This window comes from Pleuronectes platessa, chromosome 5 (genome assembly GCF_947347685.1).
Source record: "Pleuronectes platessa chromosome 5, fPlePla1.1, whole genome shotgun sequence".
Taxonomy (NCBI): Eukaryota; Metazoa; Chordata; class Actinopteri; order Pleuronectiformes; family Pleuronectidae; genus Pleuronectes; species Pleuronectes platessa.
Genome location: NC_070630.1, coordinates 11,421,635 through 11,445,668, shown reverse-complemented (window position 1 = coordinate 11,445,668; position 24,034 = coordinate 11,421,635). Strand labels below are relative to the sequence as shown.

The 24,034-nt window shown below is 42.8% G+C and overlaps 1 protein-coding gene across 1 annotated transcript; it reads right to left on the bottom strand.

The window, feature by feature from the left end:
• Nucleotides 1-7,460: 7,460 nt before the first annotated feature.
• On the bottom strand, nucleotides 7,461-20,604 carry LOC128439699 (bromodomain adjacent to zinc finger domain protein 2B). Its single transcript, XM_053422090.1, has 20 exons — nucleotides 20,566-20,604; nucleotides 19,482-19,547; nucleotides 19,336-19,401; nucleotides 19,144-19,209; nucleotides 18,841-18,981; nucleotides 18,136-18,384; nucleotides 17,504-17,727; nucleotides 17,043-17,069; nucleotides 16,760-16,994; nucleotides 16,577-16,639; nucleotides 16,344-16,488; nucleotides 16,118-16,263; nucleotides 15,745-16,012; nucleotides 15,421-15,576; nucleotides 15,106-15,260; nucleotides 14,777-14,952; nucleotides 14,278-14,545; nucleotides 11,448-11,600; nucleotides 8,829-8,942; nucleotides 7,461-7,577 (listed from the first exon to the last, which is right to left on the bottom strand). Exons 1-20 carry the CDS (start codon nucleotides 20,602-20,604, stop codon nucleotides 7,461-7,463), a joined length of 2,874 nt encoding a protein of 957 aa, XP_053278065.1.
• Between the last annotated feature and the right edge of the window lie 3,430 nt (nucleotides 20,605-24,034).

The window sequence follows — 24,034 nt, the reverse complement described above, 5'->3', positions numbered from 1 at the left end:
GTGTGTGTGTGTGTGTGTGTGTGTGTGTGTGTGTGTGTGTGTGTGTGTGTGTGTGTGTGTGTGTGTGTGTGTGTGTGTGTGTGTGTGTGTGTGTGTGTGTGTGTGTGTGTGTGTGTGTGTGTGTGTGTGTGTGTGTGTGTGTGTGTGTGTGCGCGCATTTTATTGCGAAGTCATGTTTAAAGATTGTATATATTAATTAAAAGGAATTGAAATTGTATGCTGGACCCAGTCTCAAGGTTTCATTAGTAACAAACTTGTGTGCTTTAACTTTAAGGTTAATCTAACTCTCCAGGTGAAATTCCTGGGGTAGCGTTGCTGGCAACTTGTCACTAGTTCAACTAAAACTTCATCTTATTGGTCCCTCGAACGTCGAATGCCACACTTATTTAAACACTGATTTAAATGTATAAACTTCAACATAACCCCAACTTTGCAAACAGAACCCCCCCCCAACCAAATAATAACCAATATTACTGGTGTGACTCCCTCCCAAGCACAGTCAGACAGCAAATGGTTTCCTCCACAGGTTTTTAATGAAGTCTTGTTCTCCACATCAAACCGTGAAAACTAAGTTATACACGGTAACAAAGACATAACATATAACGTTAGCTAGTTAGCAAACACAGTATCAACAATTACAATCAAGGTTAAAATAAATAACAGACAAAATACCTCGTTGGCTGCATGCTCTGAAAAGGAATCTTCTTATCTTTTCTTAATTAACAAACTCATGTGTGTAACTACATCTGCCTGCTTCTCCGTGTTTCTTCTTCGTCATTCTTCTCAAAACAAGCAGCTCAGCAGAGGCTTCAAAATAAAAGTCTTATCACTAATTACCCACATTACACACATATATACAAATACAAAATATACATTGTAAAACTTTTACAACATATTAAAATAAAATAGTGGCAACAGTTACAACTGGACTATTAATAATTCACAATAGGACAATAAAGAATAACATCTGTTATTCATATAGCACTTTTTACAGAGCTACAACGTGGTCTGTGGACGAGCCGGGGATCGAACCCACAACATTTCAATTGAAAGACAACCCACCTCATCTCCTGAGCCACAGACGCCTATACAACCCAATTAAATATCCACAAACAGTTGAAATGATCCTATAATAACGGTTGTTTGATTTAAAAATGTGGCAAAACACTGAGGTGTGCAGGAGACAATGCCAAGTAATGTTTCCTTAATTCTAGATAAGAATAAACATCTGTCAGGGGGGGGAAGATACACAGCCTGGAGGTGAGACTTCTGAGATGCAGGGTCTGACAAAGAAATCACGTGTGACTGAGGAGGTAAAAAAATCCTCCCAGTCTGCAGCTGCAGAATTGTCACAGACAGTAAAACACGTTGAGGAGGCAGTTCCCTCAGATGCCACAGAAAGCATTGATAACACCAGTGAGGGACAGGGTCAGTCAGGCAGTCAGGCTGCATGTGGAGACATGGAGGATGAGTCCGATATAGAGAGTGTATCTTCTGTTGGGACCCCAGCTAGGAGTACCTCTCTCTATACGCTGGAGGAGATAAACAGTTTCCTCGATGAAACCTTCGGCAGGGCTATTAAAGCAGATGAGTATTTTGAGGACACTGACAAACTAATTAGATCTGTGGCTGTATTAAAGAGACAGGTGGGCTTTGAACAGTTGGATGAAAGGAAAAGATACCGTTTAAAAAAACACTTAACAACATTGAGGAAAGATGCGAAGGGAAAAACCATGAGAAAGACGAGGAGCATGCTAAACTGACGTCATCACGTGGTGTTTTCTCCTTCAATGACTACTGTTCTTTTCCTGTTTACTTTTCTGCTGTTTTTTCATCACACCTGGATTTTCAGAACCACTGTTTTAACACCATTTATGAGTTCTGAAATACTGCAGTCTGCCCTAACCCTAACCCAGCCTAAGACCCAACCTCAGATGAGCCGGCTGCACCAAACTGGACCTTCTGATAAAGATGAGAGGGAGCAGCTGCATCAGGTCTACCAGACCGGTCAACTAGGTGTTGGAGGAAGCCTGTGCCGACCTCTCACAAACCAGGAGAGCCTTCTGCTGGGAAATAAAGATGTGTTTCTCTGTGGTTGTTTGTGTTTGTTCCCTCAGAGCTGAGCTAGTTGATGAGATTTATGTTCATCACGAGCCGATGACAGCGAGTGCGACTGTAGAGGATTATTACACCGAGATGAAATCCCACCGTCTGACTGCAGTAAAACCCTAGAGGCTCAAGGTGGAGCAACATTTGGAAAGGGTGTGGGTCCTGAGAAACACAGAGGATGTGGTATGTTATTTTTTCCTATCTTTATTCCACAGCTGTGTTTCAATTCGGAGATCAACATCTTTCGAAGGCTGCATGTCAAGACCAAATGAGGGAATTTGCTAGTACAGTTCAATCGCTGCTGGTCGGCATCGGATGTTAAAACTCTTAAGGTCCAACTTTAAAACTGTGTGCCGGATAATATTGTTAAAGGAAAGAAAACTTAAAATGCCAGAGGAAACAGCAGTTTTGGCCATTGAGTAAGTTTTCATCTCATATCAACAAAAACTGCTTCCCCTAGGTTTACGATGGCTGAAAGGGTCAACGGCCAATGGACAAGCTGGTGAGAAGAAGAGTAGACTGTCCCACTGAGGTGGTCAATAGACCAGGAGAAGTGCATTCAAGTTTAATTTGAAATGTCCTGTCACCACCAGGGGGCACTGTGTTTGTAGTACCAGATGTCTGTGTAGATGTTGTCAGGCCGGGACTCTTGTCAGACATGTAAAGTTCGGAGAAGATTGGGACGATGTACGTCCAAGATACAACAACTTCAAATTCTAATCAGCTCATCAATGAGTCCAAGTGAAATGTCAGGTAATTCCCTCCAGGCCACCATGTGCAAAAATCAAATCAGATGTTTATTGAAAGTGAATGTCTCATAATGTCCATCCACTGTCTTATTATTAACAGATGTTAATAATGTACGGTGAATTTGCACATCCACTGAACATTTGTACATTTGCACTTAACTTATTCCTACTGTATTATTCCACCTATAGTGTATTCATATTTTTAGATATTTATCCTGCTCTTAGTGTATTCATCATTCTTATATCATACCTTACCTCTTAATACTGTTCATATTCCATTTATATTTCCATGTATATTTCTAACTGTACTACATATTTATTTACATATTCCATCTCTGCACTTTAACTGCCATTTTTTTTGCTCTGCTGGTTAGATGCTAAACCGCATTTCGCTGTATATGTACTTGTACTGTGCAATGGTAATAAAATTGAATCTAATCTAATCTAATCTAATTCTTAGTTTGGTTTATTTGCAGGTGGCAGCCAACGTCGAGGGGCACTACCGCCCCCTGCTGGATCTCTTATTTCCCTTTGTGACAAATGCCTTCCTTTGTGTCCTGTTCCTGGCTCCGCCTCTGCACTACAGTAAATACATCAAAGACGCCATTACATCAGAGACAATCTGACATCAAAGCATCTGTACAATCATAGAAATTCCTCTTCTTTGTATCAGATGAATGATAGAAATGGTGGTGGTAATAGGAACCTTGAAGTGGTTCTTATTACCGAGTTGTGTGTCGCCACCCGCAAAGAAGTAGAAACAGTTAAACATATTCAGAGCAATCACCTGAAGCTCATATCTTAACAGTGCAGTCCACTGAGGAAAAAAAGATGATCATGACAAACAAGAACGATGACAAGTGTGAGAACCAGCAGCTGAGAAGTCTTCTGCAAACCATCGATGAACTGAGGGAGAAAGAGAATGAAGAGAAATTAAGAAAAGAGCTGGAGAAGATTAAACAGATGTTAATAATGTACGGTGAATGCATTTTGAAGCGGAATGCGTCCAAGCTAAGAGACACCTCAGACGCCTGCTTCCCAGTCTGTCTGCCGGCTACAAGCCAAGAGCAACCGGTGCTGGAGCCAACAGAATGCCCGGAGAGCCGCCAGGAGGAAGTCTCACACAAGCATGAAGCAGGGAAGTCCAGTAAAGAACTGACATGTATGGAGGAGAGGTCCAAACTGTCTCAGGACCAGTGCAGGGAGGCAGTGAAGGAAGCAGAAGACATCAAACAAATGAATAGTTTTCTGAAAAATGAAGACCAGATGCTCCTTGAAGAGCTGGAGACGATGAAGGTGATTGACCGACATGTCGTGGCCTCGCAGGCAACAGAAGAAATCACGCAGCTGAATCGGGAAAATCCAAGTCCGGAGCTCATTGGAGAGCGTGAGAGGATAACAGAGGAGGAGAACCCCCCACAGATGGTCAGGGACTGGTCATGTACCGAGGAACTCACTGAGGAACTGGAGAAAATGAATGAAATGAGAAGACAGGATGAAGCCGAGTATGAGAGGACACATTCCTCTGATTCCCCTTTCAGGTCAGATAACTGTGAAATAGCCGCTCCAGAGTTATATCAGCATCAGAAACTGGAAAAAGCCAATCAGCTGCTCCAGGAGTTGGTGGCAGATTACAAGGCCAACATGGTCACTCTCATGATCCAGGTCTCAGAGATGCAGAAGACTCTGCTGAGTCTTCAGATAGAGCGGGCGTCACTTCAGAAAAGCTTCTCAGAAGCTCAAGCTCAACTGAGGTCAGAGACCAAGTCAAATGTTGCCTTGCGCTCAAAAATCCAGCATCTTAGAGAATTATTAGAGCAGCAGCGCAGGCAGAGCACAGGAGAGCAGGAGGAGGACTCGAGCTCTTCACAGCTCAGCTCCCAAGAGCTGCCTCAGAAGAAGAAGAAGAAGAAGAAGACATTTTGGAGGAGGTTCATTGGCCTCTGTCTTTGTGGCCGAAAGGCTGGGAAATGTCAAAGCTGCATTTAGTGACTCTTATCTTGGTTATTATATATTTTTAAAATATTAATAATATTTTTGGTGTATAATGGTTGCAGCTAATGTGCACTATGATCACAACCAGACTGCTTCTCATACAATATGTCTACTCACATATTCTACCATTAATGACAATGAATCTGTCATTGATGCTCCCTTCATCTGTATCAGACGTTTTATCTTATGTATATGATTATATGCATATTTTTGTGTAGTTTTGTTGAGGGTTGAGGACAACGGATGTTGCATCTTGTTACGATCTATGAAACAATTTGTGATTGTGTTGAATGTGGGCTATACAAATACAATTTTAAATGTATAGTTACACCTGAATTAAAGAATGCTGATACATGTAAAACACAGTTTCTTCCTGCATTTCTTTAGCAGCTGATAAAGTTGTACTGGCACCATCAAGAACGAATCACACAAGATGCGATATTTTAATAAAATAAGACTCATGTTTATGCCTTATGCCTGGACATTGGGTCTGAGAGGCTTTACACCTCATCCAATTAGGCTAATTAAAAGTAAATGCATTGTACAGTGATGTAAAACCAGGTCCAGGTGCAAGATGCCCATGGAAAGACGGACAGCAGACCTCCAGTGGAGGGTGGTGCACGGGGCGAAAGCTACAAACAGTTACAGAGTGCACCTTGATCTGGAGCTGGGGGAGGGGTGTACCCTCTTTATCAAGCTGAAACACTTGAACATTATTTTTTTCAGTGCCTTCGGCTCGAAGCACTTTTTTAAGTTGTTGAAAGACTGTATTCAAGGCCTGGGAGGATTTTTTTTCATTTGTTTTGTTCATCATGGCTGGAAATATTCTGTAAAAGAGATTGGGAACTGAATATTGCCCTTTAATTTGAGAAACTGCAGTTTGTATGGATGTGTGCATGGGTGTGTGTATAACCATATATTGAAAAAGAAACTTTATGTATTATTTGGGCTTTACAACTGGTGGTGGATGTTAGAAGTGTACTTGTTTCCTGGGAATGTATAATAAATGGAGTTTGAAAAACCAAAAACCTCTTCTCTCCACACCTCCCCTCTCGTATCCGCTCCTGTCTTCTCTTCCTACTCTTCTCAACTCCTCTCCACTCTTCTCCCTTTTTCTCTGTCATCCTCTACTCTTGTATCCTCCTCTTTCATCTTCTCCCCTCTTCTCTTCCTCATCCTGAATCTACAGCGTGTCATTGTCACTCACTCCTGTAATGCATCACACATTTGAGATTATGAGTCTTACGTAGAAGAGGTAATATGCCTACCCTTACTCTGTAAAAGCTTTTGTAAATCAAACTAATGAACCTAAAAAAACAAAAACATAAGGCTGGTTCCCCTGTGGTTCCTCAGTACAGCAACCTCAAAAATGTCTCACCCCAAATGTTCCTAGTTAGTAGTATCATTTTTTTAAAGAAAAAACGAAAAATCACAAAATAGCTAAAAGTAGATATAAGAATGAATGTTACAAAATTTATCAAGACTAGACTGGTCATGTCAACTAGTATAGAAGTAATGTCACAGCCTAATGTGAAAATGTATTGGTAGTTAGCTAGCAACGCAAGCTAGCCAACACTAGCTAGTTAGTTAGCAAGCTGAATGTTGGCTAGCAAGATTGCACTGCATGTGCTTGCTAACCATCATTAATGAATCCAAATTCAAAACAAACTCCCCTAAATGTGGTGAATAACACGGTTTTAGGAAAAGTCAGTGAGTGAAATACATATGGGGATCGAACATAGTTCTAGTATTTTAAAAGCAAGGTAAAAATTACGTCAACAATTCTAGTGTAAGCTGAAGCTAGCAAGTTGCAGCTTGCTAGCTAGCAAGATTGCACAGGTTACTAACTAACGTTGATAAACCCAGGTTTACCACACAGTTGAAACACAGCTTCTTACATTTGAGGATAAACTTGCATAAGAAGTTTCACTGTAGATGTCAAGGCTCCCGTGTTGGCTTGGAAATGCATGTACTTGACCCTTCTATTGAGATTGCGAGTTATGTTTCTCGGTTATTATTCCCGAAGTCCACCAATCCGAAACTATACTTTTAAAGTCCATATCACCAGGTTGCCTCATCAAATTCCAACATCCAATACACCAGATAGGATGCCAAGAGCATGTTCTACAACATGGGATCATCCATTTCTATCTACAGTAAGAGCTGTTCACATGTAAAGGGTTTTTATAAACTTATCTTAATTCTGTGCTCAATAGTTTCATTTTATTACTATTTTACACATCATCCAATACAATCTTCCAGGATAACTGTTTCAATTTCCATGGAAGTGTTCACTTTTGCTCAGTTTCCATGACTTTTCCAAACCTTGAAAATGAAAAAATAAATTCCATGTTTTCCATGGTTTCCAGGTACCGTGGGAACCCTGTAGTATAGGAAACACAAACAACAGTGGAATAATAGGAGGGTTGGCAGAATGGAGGGGTGCAGCCATGAGTTATTCTTCAACTCATGTCAGTGGACAGTGAGTCAGGCAGGTACGAAGAAAGTGATTTACCTCGGAAAAAAACGTGTTTCCACACTTCATGTGACTCTGCTTGGAATTAAATCATTTTGCGTAAAATACAGAAAAATAGCAGAAGATCGAGATTATTTACCCGAGAAGTCATCAAGCGCAGTGGGGACATATTTGGTCGGGTATCCGTTCGTCGTGTAGCTGACCACCAGGCTGGTTTTGCCCAACGCTCCATCGCCGAGCAGGATGCACTTCAGCAACCGCTCCAAATCCAAATCAGTTATATCTTTTAATATGAAGGTGATCATCGGAGACAAATTGCATCAAGTATGAAAACCAACACAACCCAGAGTGGCTCTTTTCAGTGGAGCTGATTTCATCTACTTTACTTTATAACCATGACAATTTATTACATTTCATCTGTCGCTCATTTATATTCAGAATTATACCTGCTGTTTACCCAACTTCTGGAGCTGGGAAATGAAAGTAAGCAGTAACACTTGAGTGAATATTTCCCAATGAAGTGCTGAATTTTGTGGACTTCAGCTCCGCATTCAACACCATCTCCCCAGCTCTTCTCCAGGACAAGCTGACACAGCTGAGCGTGCCTGAGCCCACCTGCAGGTGGATCACTAACTTCCTGACCGACAGGAAGCAGCGCGTGAGGCTGGGGAAGCTTGTCTCTGACACCCGGACCATCAGCACTGGAGCCCCACAGGGCTGTGTGCTCTCTCCTCTCCTCTCCTCCCTCTACACGAACAACTGCACCTCCAGCCATCCCTCTGTAAAACTTCTGAAGTTTGCTGACGACACAACCCTTATTGGATTAATTTCCAAGGGGGACGAGGCCGCCTACAGAGAGGAAGTAAACAGCCTGGCTTCCTGGTGCAGCCAGAACCACCTGGAGCTGAACGCCTTAAAAACTGTAGAGATGGTAGCAGATTTCAGGAGGAGCCCAGCTCAAACCGTCCCTCTCACCATGTGCAACTCCCCAGTTAAAACAGTGGAGTCATTCAGATTCCTGGGGACAATCATCGCACAGGACCTGAGATGGGCGGAGAACATCACCTCCATCATCAAGAAGGCCCAGCAGAGGATGTTCTTCCTGCGGCAACTGAGGAAATTCAGCATGCCGCGGAAAGTGATGGTTGACTTCTACACAGCCATCATTGAGTCCATCCTCACCTCATCCATCACCGTCTGGTTCGCTGCCTCCACTGCCAAGGCCAAGGGCAGACTGCAGCGGATCATCCGGTCAGCTGAGAAGGTCATCGGCTGTGACCTGCCGGCTCTCCTAGACCTGTTCCACTCCAGGACCAGTAGGAGAAGTAATCACCTACTTTATTTTCAACAGAGACATAGGCATCCTGCTCAGTCTCATCAAAGCTAAAGAAATCATCCTCTTTGGTAGATGGCCGGCGCTGTGTTGTTGGGGTTTCCCCTGGGTGCTCATCCTGCTCTGGGACATATTTTCTGCATTCTGCTACTAGACTTGCTTTTACCAGGTCCTTCCTCTCCTGGTCACGCAGCCAACGTAACTTGAACTTGGGTAGGGTTGCAGCAGCCAGTAGAGCATCATTATCCTCAAGAACACGTGCAAATCTTGTTTTGATTGCCTGAAATACATGACACAAAAGACATAACAAGAGTATCAAAACAAGTCTTAAAAACAAGTGTTTTTTACAATATGCGTATTTGGCATATAGCATAAATCTGACTACAGAGCAGTCACTATTACATTGACCTGCACTTATAAATACGTCATATTATCTAGACGCAAATAAATGCAACTGAGCCATTGATTGGATAAATATAAATGCAAAATAAAATAGCAGCTCTTACCTGAACAATTGCCTCTGGTAGGCCATCAAGGATTGCAAGGTGTTTTTTTAATTCCAGAGTCCTAGACATCAATGTCTCCAGAGTCGGCAAGAGTGTTCCGTAAAAACAATTGTCCTCTCCTTGCAGAATGTCAAGAGCCAGAGTGAGTGGCTTCATCACAACACAATACTCTTTAAGGACCTGATGTTCCCTTTCACTGATGCATTTCATCTGAAGTTGGGAGGATATTGAATTCAATTCGGCCACAGGTATATCAGAAATTCGAGCTACCGCATCATAGAACGAATTCCACCTGGTGGTGCAAGGTACAAGCAGCTTCTTAGCAATAACATCGTTGACAATCTCCGAAGCCACCGTTGACCGACTTGCCTTGTTCCACAGCCCTGCGCATTTTGTGATAGCATTTCTGTAGATAGATTTCGTTTCCATCTTTGACATTAGCCACTTATCGACATCAGTGCATGAGATGAGGTTCAATGTGTGCGATGCGCATCTGTAATGCGGGGGTAAAACCACGTCATTGACATCGACAACATTATCTAGCATATCCCCAATGTTTGTAAAAGTCGCCTCATCCTCCTCCAAATGATCTTCAGTGTCTGACTCAGGTGGCTGGTACATTTGAAACGCCTTGACAAAATTAGAGCCATTGTCAGTAACCGTTGCTGTCACTTTGAAAGATAGGCCATAGGATGAGTGGATGTTGTCTATTTCGGTTGCAATAATGTCATACGTATGTCGGCCCTTGAATCTCTGGCATGCCAGGGCTGATTTCCCACCTGGCATGTTGTTCGGATTAATCCAGTGTGCAGTTACACCTAGGAAGCTTTTATTGTAAGCAGTCCAGATGTCTGCTGTGGTAGAGACATGTTGTAAATCCTCAAATGTTTTTTTTTAGCTCGACCTGCATTTTCTCATATTCTCTGTCTAAATAGCTGGAAAACGTCTTCCTGCACATTTGCCTGGTCCCTGAGCCTCCATTTATCACTGGAATTTTGCTTATTAGTTGCCTGAAGGCAACTGACTCGACAGTTGACAGAGGATGCATGTCATCGACAACATACCTAGAAATTAATTTATTCAGCTCTGCCTGGCTTATCGGCTGCACTGCAGTCCGTGTAAAGTCTAGCCTTGGTTGTTTGCATGCAGTTGCGCCTTCAGCATTCGTAGGGCTGGGGTCTTTAGCTACTAGCTTTGTCGAAGCGTGTTGTTTCAAAAGGTGCTTCATAAGATTTGAATTGCTATTCTTAGATGTGGATAACTTATTTCCACCTGCACATAATTTACAACTCACCACTACATTTTTGTCTTTAATCTCGACGAGCGAAAAGTAATGTCCATACTTCCAGGAGAGAAAGCTAATTCTATCCGCACCGGCCATGATGTGGTTTAATGCTCATTGATTGATTCGAGCTCTCACGGAGCGGACAGATTTAATAGACACACCTAATCTCTCGCTTCCGCTCCGACCATAAGACATAAACACCTGCCGTACAGCTGCGTCTTCATGACGGTAACAGCAGGACACAACAGGACGTCAGCTGTACGGTTTCCCTACCTTACGGACGGTTTATCCTCGTTTAACGCCCCTCGCCGCGCGGAATGAGGTACGAAGCTGGTTTAAGTCCCTTTGCTACATGTACCGCGGAACGGGAGTCGCTGTCACGTTAACCTGTCAAACTTGCCTACCGCGGTTCTTTGTTTGTTTAGCTGATTTTAAGGTGTTTTAACGGTTGTATTTGTATTTTTGTAAATGTTTGTTTACTTGTTGTCTTCTAGTTTTACGGTGTTTTCTACTGCGCCTCGATGTGATGTTTAAATAAAGAGCCGTGACTCATCACCAGTCACGGCAAGTGTTCATTTTTCACAAAAGAGAGTAACGCGAGTAACGAGCTCATTTAAATTTCAGTAATTGTAACTGCGTTACTTGATTAAAAAAAATACTTCGTTACATGCTTGTTATCGCTAAAAGTAGTGGAATTACAGTAACGCGTTACTTGGTACCGCGTTACTCCCAACACTGGAAATTACGTACGCCACCTTGGAACGTTCCGTCTGGAAAGCTGGCGCATTTAACTCGAAATGAAGCCCACACTGAACCAGAAATGACCGACAGTCGCCAGTGTCCCCGGAAAATCTTTCGGGACGAGAGAGACGTGGCGGGACAGCAGGCGGAGAAGCAGCGGGAAGTGAAGCTAGAGCTGGAGCTGGAGCTGGGACCGGAGCTGGAACAGTACTCGGAGTGATGAAGGTGTCCAGACGATCCATGAGAAACTAACCTGGCTGTGAATGCTCTCCTGGTGCTCCGACATCCCCTGCATCTCGAGGTGAACTGCATTAAATTGTTCCTCCATCTGCTGCAGTAATGGTGCCGGCAGGACAGTGCGCCCGGAACCGGAGTCGGCTGAATCCATTTTATTGGCCAGTTCGTACTGTAGGGAGTGCAGACAGGTGTGTGGATCCAATAGCACGACTCAGAGACACAAGAAGGTGCAGTTAACCAACTTTACTGTTGAATGTTGGTACACGTTAAGGCAGTCCAAACACAGGTACAAGAATCCAACAGGAGACAGGCAGCGGCAGAGTTCGTAATCCGTAAATCCAGCAGGGAGCAGACACCGGCAGAGTTCGTAATAGTTTCGGTCCAAGGTCGGTACACGGGAAGGCAGTCGATCACAGTGCAGAGTATCCGGCAGGGAAAAGGCAGAGACGTAACTCGTTAAGCAGGCAGTGATCGGTAACAGGAAAGCTATCAGGAGTAAATGCTGGAACGCTAAGAACATGGAGAAACAAAGACGAACTGGCAACGCAACACAGGAACACACAGACTAAATACACCGGGTGATGAGGACCAGGTGCAAACAATCAGGGAGGAGCTGACAATCACCCAGGTGGAACGCCGGGTTCACACCGGACGCGGAAGCGACGCCGAAGCGAGGCGTAAGCGCAGCGCCAATCCTCTGGCTCCCATCCACTCCCATGTTAAACCGCAGCGCTGAACACACCGGAGGCTGAAGCGTAGCGTTGTGCCGCGGCTGCCTAGCGCCGTGAAGCGATCGTTTCGGCGTCGAGTCTATTTTTTCCGCTTGATGCGAGCGTATCGCGACAGGAAACACACTGAAAAATGATTTTAAACGATATAGATGACATATTTTATATGATATAAATGATCAAATATGCATCCCATACTTTGTATTCACGTTCTGTTGTCTTGGAGTTTTAATTTTACCACTTTTACCAACCACATTATTTAATGTCCCCCTCTGCCCATCCACTACAGCCACACAAGCAGTCATAAAGATAAAAAAGAGAGGGGGGGAGCTACATATTCTCCACATAGGCTTGAGTGGAGAATACGTTTCCGGTGTGAACCCGGCGGAACACACACACGAGGGAGGGAGTGAGGAGTCTGAAACGAGAGGAGAGGTGAGTAAACAATAACAACACATAACAGAAGAATAAGTTATAAATATCCAGCCAACTTAACTTAATAATCAGGGCTGGACATAACACTATGCAAGTGTCTGGAGAGCGAAGCGCGAAAGGGAACCGAGGGGGTCGAGGAGGTGGACACCATCATCTGCGTACATTTCCAGATTAGAAAGAGAAAAACCTGTAACATGTCTTTCTCTTTAATCTGTGGAGACACTTGAAGATCCCCAATCTTCAAGTGTCCTTGACAAGATCCTGACCTAAATTTGGCAGAACTTCTACCATCTATTCATTGCACAATATCTTAAATTATGTACATAAAAAAAAAAAAAAAGATATTTAATTAAATTTATTAATAAATTAAATTGAAAAAAAAGATTAAATTAAATTAAATCAAATTACATTATCCTGCGCAGTCCACCTCTGTACATGAAGTGCACAGTCCTTTTCTGGGCAGGAGCTGCAGGTGTTGAGTTATTTTCATGAACTAAACAGTGTTGAACTTGAAGATACTGATCATGGAGTGTTTGTCCTTTCACATTGTACAATCGGCTTTATTGCAGCTCATACATATCAATTGTGTCACAGGTGAAGAGAAGGCCTCCGACACCAAAGAGGACAAGCTTTTGAAAAGTTGAAAGTATCACAATGTGAGTTTTATTTTTCCCTCAGGAGCTCAGCCACTCGTTTTGCAAAGAACTCTTTCATCCTGATTCCTGCTCGTCCGATTGATGAATCGTCCTCATTGAATTTCTCAGAGTTGTCAAACACCAGGTTGACATCCATGATGAAGTTCCCGAAATATAGGTACCTGCAAAGATTGGAAATTGTTTAAATGTAATTCAGAGGCAGCATTAAAATCAGAAAAGTAACTGAAATAAAGGATGTATGAATGTATGTCTAACACAATCGTACTGGTTGTTGTTGAGTTTATTTCGGATCGTAGAGAAGTCCATGGGCTTCTTAATGAGTGTACAAGGATGATTGGACATGTCATCACAGCTCACCTAACTAGATGACCAACAACAGTCCCCTGACCAAACCACAGTAAGATTCTTTAAATCTGGACTTTTTGAGGGATCTGCACACGCACATAAATACCAGTCCCGTTTTTTTCACGAAGATCCATAAATCATTCTCTGAGAAATGAGCAAAAATGTTGCGAAACATCCTCTCTTGCAATGTTAAAGTAAAAAATCCGCAACTTAATCTAATCTGATTGGTTCCTCCTTTGGTCACGTCCCACTCCCCCAATGTTTGCGCTTATAACAGTGAGATGAAATAAATGCGGTTTTCTATCCATGCAGTGAGAATGCGTTCATACCTACCGGCACATTTCAAGCCAATCTCTGTCGTATTAGGCCAGTTTGGCTCTTTTGGGACAGGGCCCACGGCTGTCAAGCTCGTCCCTGCCTCGCTTTCCTCCCCCCAAAGGTCGGTTATGATGCTTCAGACTCCGGAGTAATTGAGCGTTCTTCTGAAAGAGGGGACATAAAAACGACTGGTGAGGAGCCACGCGGAACAAATACCGTGCAGATTAATTAAATGGATGTGGACATGTGGAACAATGAAGATATCATCGGACAGTTGAACAGATTGCAGCTCGTTGATCTGCACTGCTTGTGGACTAGGAGATTGTATTAAATGAAAGACAAGAGAAAAGAGTCTCAGGTTTACTTTTGCCACGCAAATGTGACAGAACCATTTGCCGTCAGGAACTGTGGGGATCTTAGGCCTGTGGCAGTAGGTGTGGCAGCCTTTATCAGAGCCGTGACAAAGTTTTGATAGCGAGAGAAAAGAGGCATCACTAACCACTTTCTTGACGGGGCGGTCCCAGTCGATGGATTTCTTCAGCTGCTGAATACAGAGCGACAGCTGAGCCGAGCTGCGGACTTCTTCAAGGGCTTCGTGCCACAGGCTCATCCCAGGAGTCACCTCCTCCTCCCTGCTTTGAGGTTACAGAGAGTGAGTGGAAGTATTACAGGACAGCATTACATACACAAGCAGTGACTTCAGGGAAATCAGTGAGTAAGGAAAAACTGTACATTGCACATTGAGGCTGTCGGTACTTCTTCGACTGGGATGCATCATGCAGAGGAAAAAAATACTTATCATACAGACACAGGCACAGTGATATTATTCTGTTTGGTCTGAGGGTTCATTTCTCTGTATGTACCTTCGATCGATGTTCTCCTCCAGCTCTGACAGCCTCATGACAGCTATATCAAGAGGATTGTTAGGCCGCCTGGTTCCTCTTTGCCACGTGTTCTCGGGAGCTGGAGAAGAGAGGAGCTTGTCCTCTCGATAGACCAGATCCTCCCTCTTTGACTGGGGCTTAGGGTGCATCCAGCCCTGAGGGACACAGAGTTGATATATGGTGTTTGGTGATAAAGTAAGGACCCGAAATCCTATCTGAGCACATACTGGAGAAATAGTCTTGAAATTAATCTGGGATATTTATATTTGTATGAGCTGTAAGTAGACAGACGTTCAGGATTCTTTTACCTTGATCTGCAGACCGGCAAAGACGACTCTCCTCTCCAGAGCCTCCACCTGCTGCAGTAGGCGGATGTCCACCTCCATCGCCTGCTCCTCCACACACCAACTCGCCACGGTTTTCTCCCTCACCTCCTGTTTCTTCAGCTTCACCACATCAAACGCTGCTCCCATAGATACATACAAACAATAGAGCAAATGACTGTCTATGAAAAGCAACATATTTATACATATTAATTTGGGAGCAGGTGACATGAACATTTCAAATAACAGTATGTTTTGTATTAAAGATAATTAAAGTGAGCAGAGGAGTTGTGGACACACCATATTCGCTGTTGGCATAGAGCTGGGTCAAATACTCCATATGTTCTTGGAGCTGTTTCTGTAGGACCTTCTCTCTGACGCCTCGACTGTGGAGCGCCTCCACCAGACTGTGTAGCTCCTGCACGTCTGACACTCGCCACCAACCGTGCAGCATCTCTGCCAACCAAAGAGAGAAGTATTGTTAATTGCTTAATTTTAGGAGCATAAGAAGGTTGCAGAGCTGAGTGACAGTCATCACAGCATGTACTCCAGGACTGTCTGGGCAGTGATGATCTTTAGTCCAGCACATTTCACTTGTGCTTACTGGCAGTGAGCCATTCTTACCCTTAGGGATGGGCTGAGGTGTGGGGTAGTCCTTAGCTGCCTCCACAGCAGGAAACAAGGCACAAGGTGGCTTGTCACACAGGGCCTCTGGGTTCTCAAGCTTGTTGACTGTGTGGTTAGTCAGCTGGAGGTCAGGCTGGGGGCTGGAGGTTATCCAGGGGCTTCCTTTGAGCTGGGGGGAACACAGCGGATATGGCCCTGAAGAATCTGTTTCACCTGCAGGTCCCTGCAGAGTGGTTGCAGGCGGGGGGCTGTGGGATATCCCCGTCTGAGAGGAGGGATGTAAAGGATAACATGCAGTGGAAAGAATTTTAGCAGAGCCACTGTTCTGGTGTTTGTCAGAATGTGTGTTAAAAGATCGATCCTTTTTGACCACTCCCTTTAGGAAGATTTTGAGATGGTCTTTGCCCTTCTGGCTCTCTGGTGTTGGGCAGAGCACCCACTCCATCTCTTTCAGCTGCGCCTTCTTTATTCGGATCACCTGAGCCGTTTCCTGTTTCTCCTTCAACTCTTCATAGCCTGAGTAACATTTAAAAAATCAGCTCAAAGTGCATATCAAACATAACAAATCAAATGTATATTTCAGTATGAGTTTTCACCTTCGCTGCTCTCCATGCCCTCAACAAAAATGCTGCCACACTCTGGGAGAAGCCAGTAACGCCTCTTGAAGCGGTCCTGTCCAATCATCATGGAGCGCTGTGATTGAGAGGAGCATAGCAGCTCCTGTGTGATCTGACTCTGTTGCTAAAGAGACAGAAAACAGAGGTAGAATGGGATTTCTTTAATCCATCAACTAGCTCTTCCTGAGAAAATGAATGTGGGTAAAATTTACCATGCATAATTTCTCGATCTGCTTCTCGAGCTCCTCCATAGTGGCGGTGTTCACACTGTCGTCCTAGATGAAAAGATCTCATTAGTGGGAGGCCAGTGGACTGACTGACATTAACTATAACAAACGCTGAATGAGCCACTGGCAACAGTAAAAAAAAAGAAGAAGCATCATGCTGTTACTGACCTCCTCCTCACAAATCTCTGCTTTCGCCCCTTTCTCCCCTTCATAATCTTCTCCCTCCTCGTCATCTTCATCTCCTTGGTCCTCGCAGTCGTCATCGAAGGTGAGGCTGTAATCTCCGCCCACACTGCTGTCTCCCTTCTTAGTCCTCTTGGTGTAAATGCTCCTCAGTCTTTGAACGCAGAAATGTACAGAGGAAAAAAAATATATATATTTATTCACAAAAAGATTTGAAAAACTTTGCACAGAACCTTCTGGTAACAACTTGGAATGAGCATGTTCTCACTTGCGGAGCATCTTCTTGTTGATCTCACTGCAAAGTCACATTGAAAATCATGCTTCAATTCTTAGATTGATACATTTGCAGGCCACTGCAGCGGGCAGGAGATGCCTTTCAAAGTGTTGCTGGTACTAATGAAAGATTAATAAAGCATAGTTTGATGCAACCTTTTGAAACTATCCATCAGACCATGATTTGTCATATTCCTTTTGATACATCCGTTGTTTCTTCACAATTTGAGCCCTCATGAATAAAAGATGACTATTTTCTGCTCTCAGGCAAAGAGATTAACTGAAGCTCCAGGCACATAATAAACACTTGTTTAAACTGTGCACGCAATCAACTTTACAAAATAAAAATGTCTCATTCAACACAAATTTAACAACACTTTTTTTTCCTCCATCTTTTTGTTATATTGTAAAAATATAGTGAGATATGTGAGGATTAGAAGGAAATGGATCCCTCACCTGATCACAGCTTTACTGCAGCAGAGCTCATCACAAAGGAACAACAACATGGATGCCTTCTGAGACGGACTGTGGGCCTGAAAAGCTTTAGTTCGTAGACTGAGGGCCAGAGCAGCTGACTTTGTCTGATCACAGTGAGCCTCCATGTAGATCTGCAGGATCTCAGACACATTGTCTCTGTTGATCTCCACATCAGTCAAGTTTTGCCCTAGACAGGTTTTGCTCTAAAAGAAAAAACATTGATAAGTTCAGTCAGTGTGTTTAATAAATGTTTCTCCACCTACTTAACGTGAAGTGTAAGTATTTGTGTATACTACAATGTCAAACAGAACAGGAACAGAACCCTAAAGTGCCAACATGTACTTTTACAGAATGTATTAAACTAGAGTGTCCCTGCTGTCAGGTCTTCCTTTAATATATTGAATACAAATACATCTCTACTTTTGAACTACTGCAGTGGTTTTGCGTCAGCTATAGAAATGGTGAAAGTCAATGTCTAAAGCAATTAAATGGGAAACCTGTAAAAAGTTACGTCTGATCACTATGAATGTGTGTGTGCATAAATACATGATTAACAAATCCTTTACAATTCAACAACTGTATAACTACTACACTGACAATGACAGACTCACCCTCTGACCTGCAGGTATCCCTGGATCCTGTACGGCTGAGGAGACCATGCCCACCAGCAGGTCTTCTACTTTCCCCATACTGCTCCCGGTGTTAAGGAAACCCTTTTGAATGACTCTTAAGTCGAGGTCGTTTACATTTTGTAATCCCAGGACCTTTCCAAAGGTGTGTACAAACTGCAGCACCACCAGGTCTGATAAGGTGCTTCCTTGCACTACCAGACCAGGGATTCTTGAGAGCACTGGAAGACTCTGAAGAAAAAAAATTGAAATAAAGCTAAATGTTATATTATACTTTGAAATGATTTGTAAATCTATCTGACCTAAGTATTTCTTCTTTCAGACTATTGGTAAAATTTGTTATAAATACAGTAGAACGTGTTATGCTTTCAGTAGCCACTTGGTGGCAGTACTCTGACTTATACCTGCCCTCTTTAATCAAACATCGATGCTTTCAGTGATATTAAGCATCTATTTTTGTATGTGACAGTAAAACAATGAAACCATAAATTTGTGACAACATCTAATCTTCATGCATATAGCTCCTACAGTGATTATTCTGATTTATTTCCTATGTAAAAAAAACAACACATGCCTGGTTGAATTCTTAATCTCTCCACAAACATGTATGATGTATATTCCACAGACGCAGACTATCTGTGGTAATATGTACGCACTCTGATGTACGGACTCTCTGTGCGTGAGTACCTTAAGATCGGCCAAACACATGTCCTCGTTTGGCTTCTTTAGAGCCTTTGCTTTTTCCAGCTCCAATCTCCTGATCTGGAGTTTCCTCTCCTTGTTCATCCGTTTCTCCTCCATCTGCTGTTGCTTCAGACGCTCTTTCTCCTGCAGCCAAGAGATCGTATTATTCCCATTGATATTGATATTGGTATAAAAACACAAACTAGGAACTAAATTACCACAGTGTTGAAATCCTTAAAAAAATGAACATTTCCCAGAGATTTAAAACTAGTGAGGAAACATCTGTGTGAATCAGCAGTTACTGACCTCTGCCTTCTTACGAATCACCTCAGCCTTAATGAGCATCATCTGCTGCTTGCGCCTTTCCGTCTCCTAGCCGAGCACAAACACATTATTTTCTTTCTGAAACGCAGTTTATATTATACTATAAAGACAAGGGTCACAGATGGAGATTTAAAACTAGTCAGTAAACCACTGTGTGAATCAGCAGTTACTGACCTCTGCCTTCTTACGAAGCTCCTCAGCCTTCATTAGGATCATCTGCTGCTTGCGCCTTTCCATCTCCTAGCCGAGCACAAACACATTATTTAAAACGAGATTTAAAACTAGTGAGGAAACATCTGTGTGAATCAGCAGTTACCGACCTCTGCCTTATTACGGATCTCCTCAGCCTTCATTAGGATCATCTGCTGCCTGTGTCTCTCCGTCTCCTAGCCGAGCACAAACACATTATTTTCTTTCCTCAATACATGATGTCCTAATCAACATGCTGCATATTGCACAGTAGTTTAAGTGCAAGACATACACGGCATTTAAAGCAAATGGAACATAGTGATTAATAAAATGCAATCAAGGGTAGTGATGCACACAGAAAGCATAAACTCAAAGTTACAAACAGCCATTATTAATCTGGCAAGTAGCAGACTGAAAGCTGGTACAGGCCAAGAGTTTCAGATCAGCATGCAGAACAATGAGTGCGTTTCAAATCAACAATGATGGAATTTAAAGGATTAAATTGTATATCTGATTTATTTATTGTGAAAAGCTGTAAATAATACTACTTCACTCACAGCTGCTAAACTCTCCCCACAAACTAGATACATCACTGTATATTGACTTTTCCAAATGGGACGATAGATAAGTCTTGCTCACATGCTGTGGTGAAAAAGGTATTTTATCCAAAACAGAATTTAACAAGTAGTCAGTGTTCTTTAGGTGTATCATAAATCTTCTCATCCTTGCAGTGTTAATTTCGTTGACGAAAACGATAACGAAAATTATTCGTTAACGACCCTTTTCCCATGACGAAGACGAGACGAAGACGTAACGAAAACGGATCTCCGAAAATAAAAACTATGACGAAATCTATTTTAATTTTCGTTGACGAGACGAGACGAAACGAAAATGTTGGCGGTTTTCGAAATCACAATACATATTTTTTCTAAACTTGCATGCACCTAACATCATTGGTTGAATGTTGCCGGCCGTAGCGGTACTCCACGCCCTCTTCCAGACATGCCCAGACATGCAGGTGAAGCCCTAACGAGTTACGACTGATTCAACATTGTAATGATGGCCCAAGCACAACCGCAAGCGTCTGGAAGGAAAAAAAGAATGGATATTTGGACACACTTCAATTATATTGAAATGGAAAAGAAAACCCAATGCACCATAATAACGGGAGAAAAATCATGCGGTTTTAAAATGAGTGGGAAGAACACGACGAACCTCAAAAGGCACCTGAAAGCCCACCATCCTGCAGTTCATGCCACGGTAAGTTCGCTACTAACTGTCAATGATAATTTTTAACAATTCGCCTTGTTTAGGAAAACAGGGGAACATTGCTACGCTGTTATTTAAGGAGCACGGGTGGACCCGCCAGGCTTTGTACGGGCGCTCGCTGCCCGGCCAATTAACAATAAACGAATAATATTTGCTAAGACCGATAATCCTGTCATCGGTCGCACCACGTATGAAATAATATATATGTTAACGAAATAAACCCAGATAGTTTGCGTACAATATTCTGTATTGACAAGAAACACCATCACCCCCACATAGTAATGTGGGACATCTTTTACATGTGCTCCCCTCTAGGCGGGCTAAAATGATATATCAGTCAAATTTACACATTTTCAATTAATTCAGGATGTGTTCTAGGAATGGAAATGATCAGAATGTCTTCAGGACAAAGGGCAGGGAAAATATTATTGTTTTTAAAAAAGTGGTCTTGTGTCCCACTTTACCCCAGCTACGGGGTAAAATGGTCCACTTGCTTTTTCCACTTTAAAACTACCAAAACAACACATGTTGTAATAGTTAAAATCCCGAAAGCTAGATTGACAACCACTAATATCGGACTAGTAACAGAATCATGGGGATTGGTCAATTAAGCACATTTATGATTAGTATGATTCATGTGATCTCTTGCACACCCTAGCATCCCTGCACATTGTTTCTCTTTCCAATTGGCAGGGGAAAGGGATATTGTTTTTCTCTGCGTATTCAAATACCAGTTCACAGCACTTAACTGGAGCAAGGCCATGGAACTGGTCAGCTAGTTGTTTCAAGTGTTTGGCTCCTCCTCCATCTCATCTGTGAATATTCTCTTTACCTCACCCCAGGCTACTGGTTTTACTTTCCCTTTCTCTTTTTTCTTTATGAATCTTTTGAGGGTTGTCTTGTCAATATTTCTATCCCTTCCAGCTTTTCTTATGGAATGAGACAGTGTCTCACTTTACCCCACAGCCACCGTTTTAGAAAAAACAACATCTCTTATCAATTCAGACTAATCTTCAGCTAGCATCAGTCACATGGTTTTATATGTTGGAAGTTCACCAACATGTATGATATAAGTTTTTCTACCTGATTCAATTTGTTTTGACACAATTGTTGATTAAGTTCAAAGCAAGAAAATTTACTTTTACATGCAAAAAAAAAACATTTTTGTGAAAAAACATAATTTCCACAGCACCAGCACCAGCTTCTCCTTCATGGCAAGGGGAGAATGGGAGGGGCTTGAAAACATAATGGTCAAATGACCACAAATGTGTTCCGTTGCCTAGATACAGGAGGTGTCTCACATTACCCGATGTCCCACATTACCCTGCTCTCCCGTACTATATGGACTTGTGCCCGCAGACAAAAGCGGACAAATTAACATAAACCCCCTATTAAAAAAAATCCCATACATCAATATTTCCCCAACCCCACTCTCCACTGTCAAATCTAGCCGTCTAGTTAAATCAGTTGGTTATCAGATTGCACAGCAATTCTTATGGAGGATATGTGGTTGATTTAGCTATAAGGCCAGGTACGCATAGTAGTTGTATTGTGCCATCACATCATTTAAATCTTTAAAATCTAGTTTTGATATTTTCTTATATTTTAATGATAACACTGTTAATTAAGCATTGCTGTAAATTGATTATTTGCATTTTATCAATTTGAATTCAGCTGTAGGCATGTACTATGAGATCTGTATATATCCTAGAGACTAATTGTATCCACAATTTTTTCACCTAGATCCCAGAAACAACAATACCGGAAAAACAGCATGATTCAGAGAGGATGGGGACCAGTATTCAAGCGTTCTTCTCCTCACAATTGAAATATAGAACCGACTCAGCCGAACAACAAATTAAAGAAGAGGCGATTGCCCAGTGGATTGGACACACAGGCCTACCTGCCCGCTCGGTTGAGGACGAAGATTTTGTCCAAATGATGCAGACTATTGATAAGAGGTTGACCGTACCCAAAAAAGCAAAGATAACAAATTTAGTTGATAAACTTTACATTGCCGAAAGGGAGAAATTTCAAGACAGAATTGCCACAGCATGCAAAATCACAATTGGGCTTGACATATGGACAAAAAAGGGCTCACAGCAGCATTCCTTGCCATTAGTGCATGCTATTATTGCACTCAGCAAAACAGGGCAACACACATACTGCTGAGGCTTGAGCAGATCTCCCACCCCCACACTGCAGAGTGTATAAAAACATGTGTGGACCGATGCACAGAGGACTGGGGAATATCCAAAGAAAAAATTCTGACTGTTATAACAGATAACGGGAGCAACATGGTTGCAGCCTTCAAAAACGAAGAGGATGACGAGCCCAGCTCTGAGGATGAGGAAGTCCAGAACAGTGATGAAGAATCTGAGGAGGGTGAAGAAGAGCAAAGGTAAATTATTTTAGTTTGTAGCTGTTTTAGTAGTAGGCTAGATATGTCTGTCATTGAGCTATATTTGGTTATTTATCTATGGCGTTATGATGATGTGTGTTAATACATTGCACAGTGTGATTGCATTGTGTTACTCATAGCAATTTAATTTCCCTTGGATGATTAATAAACTGCCTTTTTGACTTCTCTCTATTTTTGTCTGTCTCTCTTATCTAGGTAGGGAGCCATAAAGAGGACACCCTGTGTGGTACATACGCTGCAACTCGTGGTGAACATGATCCACAAGGAACAAAGTGTTAAAAGACTCTTTGATAAAGTAAGAGGACTTGTCAGGCTATTCCGCAAGTCATCTGTAGCAACTGAGCAACTGCTCCAGCTGTGTGGACTAACTCTGGTCAAAGACTGCCTCACTAGATGGTCCAGCTCATACCAGATGATCTCCCGTCTTCTGGAAGTAAAGGACTCAACTGTCCAGGTTACTGATGGGATGGACTGGGACTGTCTCCTGCCCAGTGAGTGGCAGAAGCTGGCTGCTCTCAGAGACCTGCTCCTCCCCTTCGCAGAGCATACCAAGATGCTACAGAGTGACACCATGTCCCTATCCCTGGTGGTGCCTGCCCTCTTGGACCTGAGTGCTCACCTATCCCAGTTTACCCAGGGCACTGGCTACAGGGACCTTGCTCACCTGGCACAAAAGATGAAGGCCAACATAGAGAAGCGCTTCAGCTGCTTCCTTGATCCCAATGATTCAAAGTTCTCGCCCCTCGCCACTGCTGCATGCTTCCTGGATCCAACTGTTTCACCTGAAACTCTCATTCAAAATGAGGACATGCAAATTCAAGAGCTTCTGAGAAGAGCAGAAGAATACATTGCTCAAACTCTATCACCACAGGAGGATGATGACCATGAGGAGGAAGAAGAGAGAAGGGAGGCACCAGAGACAGCCCCACCTTCAAAGCGTCCCAGATTCCGATTCCTCTCAAAAGCAAGCACAAGCCGGCCATTAAGACCAAA